This window comes from Penaeus vannamei, chromosome 2 (genome assembly GCF_042767895.1).
Source record: "Penaeus vannamei isolate JL-2024 chromosome 2, ASM4276789v1, whole genome shotgun sequence".
NCBI classification, from domain to species: domain Eukaryota; kingdom Metazoa; phylum Arthropoda; class Malacostraca; order Decapoda; family Penaeidae; genus Penaeus; species Penaeus vannamei.
In genome coordinates this window covers 14,330,924-14,335,923 of record NC_091550.1, presented here as the reverse complement: position 1 = coordinate 14,335,923, position 5,000 = coordinate 14,330,924, and the positions used below count along the sequence as shown (strand labels likewise).

The following is a 5,000-nucleotide window of genomic DNA, read 5'->3' as shown; positions in this document are numbered from 1 at the left end:
GATATACTAATTTCGTTAACAATTTAGATAGAAGTTTAAACAATCCAACAGAGTTTTAAAATCATTATGTCTCTCTTCTCTCTCTTTCTCTTCTCTCTCTCTCTCTCTCTCTCCTTATCTTGCTCTTCCATCTCCCTTTTATCTTTACGTTCCCTTCTCCTCCCTTTCTTCCTCTCCGCCTTTCTTTCCCCTTCCCCTCCTACCTTCCTTCTTAACCTCTCCCCTCGGATAGTCGTGGTCAGATACGTTAAACTATCGTTATCGCTTCTGTTCCAAAATGTTATTTATCAACATTGTCAATAAATGTTATTTATGACAATGGTGATACTCACGATGCTGAAAGATATTAATGAAAGTAATGTTGATGGCAGATTGATAACGATAAGAATAATGATGATGGTGATAACAATACTTACTGTGATGATAAATGTGATAACAGCAATATTAATGACTAGAATGATGATGATAATAATATTGGTAAGAATAATGATGATGATGATAACAATACTTACTGTGATGATAAATGTGATAACAGCAATATTAATGACTAGAATGATGATGATAATAATATTGGCAAGAATAATGATGATGATGATAACAATACTTACTGTGATGATAAATGTGATAACAGGAATATTAATGACTAGAATGATGATAATAATATTGGTAAGAATAATGATGATGATGATAACAATACTTACTGTGATGATAAATGTGATAACAGCAATATTAATGACTAGAATGATGATGATGATAATAATATTGGTAAGAATAATGATGATGATAACTATAATGATAATGACAACAGTGATGACGATGGTAATAATAATGATAACAACAACAACAAAGCAACAGTAATAATAATAATGGTAATAATGATGATAATGATAATAATAGTAATAATGATAATAATAACAATAGTGGTGATGATGGTGATGATAATGATAATAATAATAATAATGATTTTGATATCAATAACAATGAGGATAATGCTGATAATGATAATAACAATGATAACAAGAGAGATAATGATAATAATAATAGCTATGATAATAATAACAATAACAATAATGATATTCATCATGATAATAATTATGATAATAATAACAATGATTAGAATAAAGAATAAAAGTAATAATAACAACAATGATAATAATCATGATACTAATAATAAGGATTATCACAACACAAACAACAGCAACAACAGCAGTTCAACAAGGGACTGCGTGTGGCTGAATCCCTTCTCGAGAGGCCTTCGTGGAAATGATTTATCAGGCGTGAATAATACGCAGGTTTCAGGGTCGGTCAGAGTTCAGAGAGTCGGGAGGGGAAAGTGATGACGAAAACTCCCGTCGAGAGAGAGAGAGAGAGAGAGAGAGAGAAACGTTTTTTGTGTGGTGAGGGGAAGGAGGGGTGGGGGTGGGGTAGAGGGTGGGGGGGATTCGGAGACTGGTTAATTTCGTAACTTTGTCTTTTTTTTTTTTACTTTTTGTTTCTCTCTCTGTTTGTGTTTGTCTCTGTCACTATCTATCTGTGTCCTTTTCTCTCGGTGTGTGTGTCTCTCTCTTGTTAACTGTTTTTATTTTCTATTTGGTATGTTTCTGTCTCTCTCTCTTCCTCTTCCTTTCTCTCTCTCTCTCACTTCCTCCCTTCCCCCTCTCCCCCCTTCTCTTCCCCCTCCTTCTCTAATTATATCTGTGTACCCATCTCTGTTAGTTATCACCCTTTCATCTACAAAATCAACCCACATCCTGTTCCTCATCGGGCCGCCTAGTAGTCCAGAACCGCCCACATCCCACCTTCAAATGACCAAAAGCGATTTCAGTGTGACAGCCTCGCGAGACGGTACAGCGCCGGGCAAAAGTCTGAATCAATTGAAGCTTCGAATCCGTCGCACCCTGTATAAAAAGTGGGGTAGTGAGCAGGTGTTCGGAACGGAATTCGAAACGGGTTTGACCAGAGGTTTCGTCTTTCTTTTATAGGGGACAAGAGGTCTGACTGTGACTGTACATACACGTCATTTTGTACATTCAACGTGGGACTTTTGAACTTTCATTTCTTGAAAAAAGGCATGTATATCACAAAACGATTTTCTTTTCTCTTTCTCTCTGTCACTGTTTTTTTTCTCTGTCTGTTTATCTTTATCTATCTGTAACTCTATCTGATAATAAAATTGACAATAATGATAGCAATGATAATAATGATGATAATGGTGACAATGATAATACCAACAACTAAAACAATAATGATAAAAGTAAAACTGACAACCGTAACATTAAAAATAAATACTATCATTAGCACTATCATTATCATTATTATTATCATCATTATCATTCTTATTATCATTATTATCATTATTATTATCATTATTATTATCATTATTATCATTATTATTATCATTATCATTATTATTATCATTATCATTATTATCATCACAATCATTATCCTAACCATCGTCATCATTGGCATTTATTGAGAGTACGCCAGCCAGTACCTGCAAGAAAACACACATGATGATGGTGGTGATGATAGTGGTGGTGATGGTGCTGGTGGTGATGTTGGTGATGGGTGGTGATGATGGTGGTGGTGTTGGATGGTGGTGATGGTAGTAATGGTGGTGGTGATGGATGGTGGTGATGGTGATGATGGTGGTGGTGATGGATGGTGATGATGGTGGTGATGGTGATGGATGGTGGTGATGGATGGTGATGATGGTGGTGATGGATGGTGGTGAGATTCCTGAACTGAGAACCATGCTGTCTATTTCTTAAGATATTTCTTATTTCCTGATGATGATGACGGTGATGATGATGAAAATAATAATGATAATGATAATATCACTAATGATAATAATGATTATGATATTGGTGATATTGATAATAATGATATATATATTGAAAATAATGAGTAAAAATAATAATACGTATGATAATGGTAATAAAATAGTGATAACAAAATAATGATAATATTGATATGATAATAATAAAAATAATAATGATATAGTAATGATAGTGATAATAATGATAGGTAATATTAATGATAATAACAATGATAATGATAATAATGATGATAATGATAATAATAGTAATAATAACAATAAAAATGATAATGATGATACTGATAATAATCATCTTAATAATAATAATAATAACAATAATACTAATAATGATAATAATAAAAATGATAATAATGATAATAACAATAACAATAATTGATATTGATGGTGATAACAATAATCATAATAATAATAACAATAATAATGATAAATAGTAATAGTAATAATAATAACAGTAATAACAATAGTGACAATGGTATTGATAATAATGAAAATAATTGTAATATCATTGTAATTGTAATAATGATGATGATAACATCAATAATAATAATAATGATAATAACAATAATAAAAATGATAATAATGAGACAGATAATGATGATAATGGTAATGAAAATGATGATAATAAAGATGATGATAATGATAATAATAAAGATAATGATAATGATAATCATATACAATAATGATAATAAAAGTAATAACAAAAATAATGACAATAATAATAATGATAATGATAATAATGAAATTAATAATCATTATCAATAATAATGATGATGATAATGATAATAGTAATAGTCAATACTGATAATGCTGATAATAGTGGTAATGATATTAACAGTAATAATAATAATAAAAATAGTTTCAAAACAAGACACGGGAAGCAGACCAAATACCAGAGGAAGAGGAAACCAAGAGATTCTGGAAGGACATTTGGGGACAAGCAACTGAACATGGTAGAAATGCACCATGGATTAATAAAACAAAAGCTGGAAAGACCAAACGGACAACAAGACGTCAGAATAACAAAAGAGATGCTGAAGAAAGCGTTTAGTGAAGTTACCAAACTGGAAAGCTCCAGGTTCAGACACTGTGCAAGGGTTTTGGATAAAAAACCTGACCAACCTTCACGGCGAGCTTGCAGAATATCTGAATGAATGCCTGGAGACAGCACATACACCTACATGGATGACAACTGGGAGAACTGTACTGATACAAAAGGATAAATCAAAATGAAGGATACCTGGAAATTATAGACCGATCACCTGCCTACCTATTGTATGGAAGTTGTTGACGTCCATGTTGTCTGATGAGATATACAGGCACCTGGAAGACAATGATCAGATTGGAGAAGAACAAAAGGGATGTAAAGCAGGATACAGAGAAACGAAAGACCATCTGACGCTTGATAAGGCGATACTGAAGGATTGTAAACAGCGGAAAACCGGAATCGCAATGGGATGGATAGACGACCAAAAAGCGTATGACTTGGTGCCACATTCTTGGATACTGGAAACGCTGAGGATGGTGGGGGTGGCAAAAGGAATAAGGACTCGGCTGTGCAGAAGCATGGCGAAGTGGACCGCAAATTTAGAATGTGGTGGACAACATCTGGCTTCGGTGAATATCCAGAGAGGGATATTCCAAGGAGATTCGCTATCACCCTTACTATTCATCATCTGCCTGATACCATTGAGTGTGATGCTCAGAGAGGCTAATCAGGGGTACAATCTTACCAGAACACCATACATGGACGATCTGAAACTATACGGGAAAAACAAAAAACAAAAGTGAATTGGAATCTTTGATACAAACTGTAAGAGTATACACACAAGACATACGAATGAGGTATGTCAAGATGGCGGACAAGACAGACATAAAGAGGACTTACAAGTGGATAAAGAATGACTATATGAAGAAAAAAACAGAGGCACTCAAAACCGCGGCGCAAGACCAGGCACTAGCAACACGAAGGAGGAAAGTCAGAATGGAAAAGCAGTCTGGAACATCTCTCTGCAGAATGTGTAACGAGAGAGACGAGACCACGTTCCACATTCTCAGTGAATGTTCCAAGATTGCTCAAAGTGAGTATAAGAAGAGGAGGAGGAGGAGGCACGGTAAATTGGCACAGTTGGTCCAATGGAACCTGTGCAAAAGGTACGGACTC

The 5,000-nt window shown here is 34.1% G+C and overlaps 1 protein-coding gene across 1 annotated transcript in view; it reads left to right on the top strand.

The window, feature by feature from the left end:
• Window positions 1–4,691: 4,691 nt before the first annotated feature.
• LOC138865330 (uncharacterized) overlaps window positions 4,692–5,000 on the top strand; it is a 741-nt gene continuing 432 nt past the window's right edge. Inside the window, exon 1 of the mRNA XM_070135677.1 lies at window positions 4,692–5,000. This exon is cut by the window's right edge and continues 432 nt beyond it. Within this exon, the coding sequence (XP_069991778.1) occupies window positions 4,692–5,000 (309 nt within the window).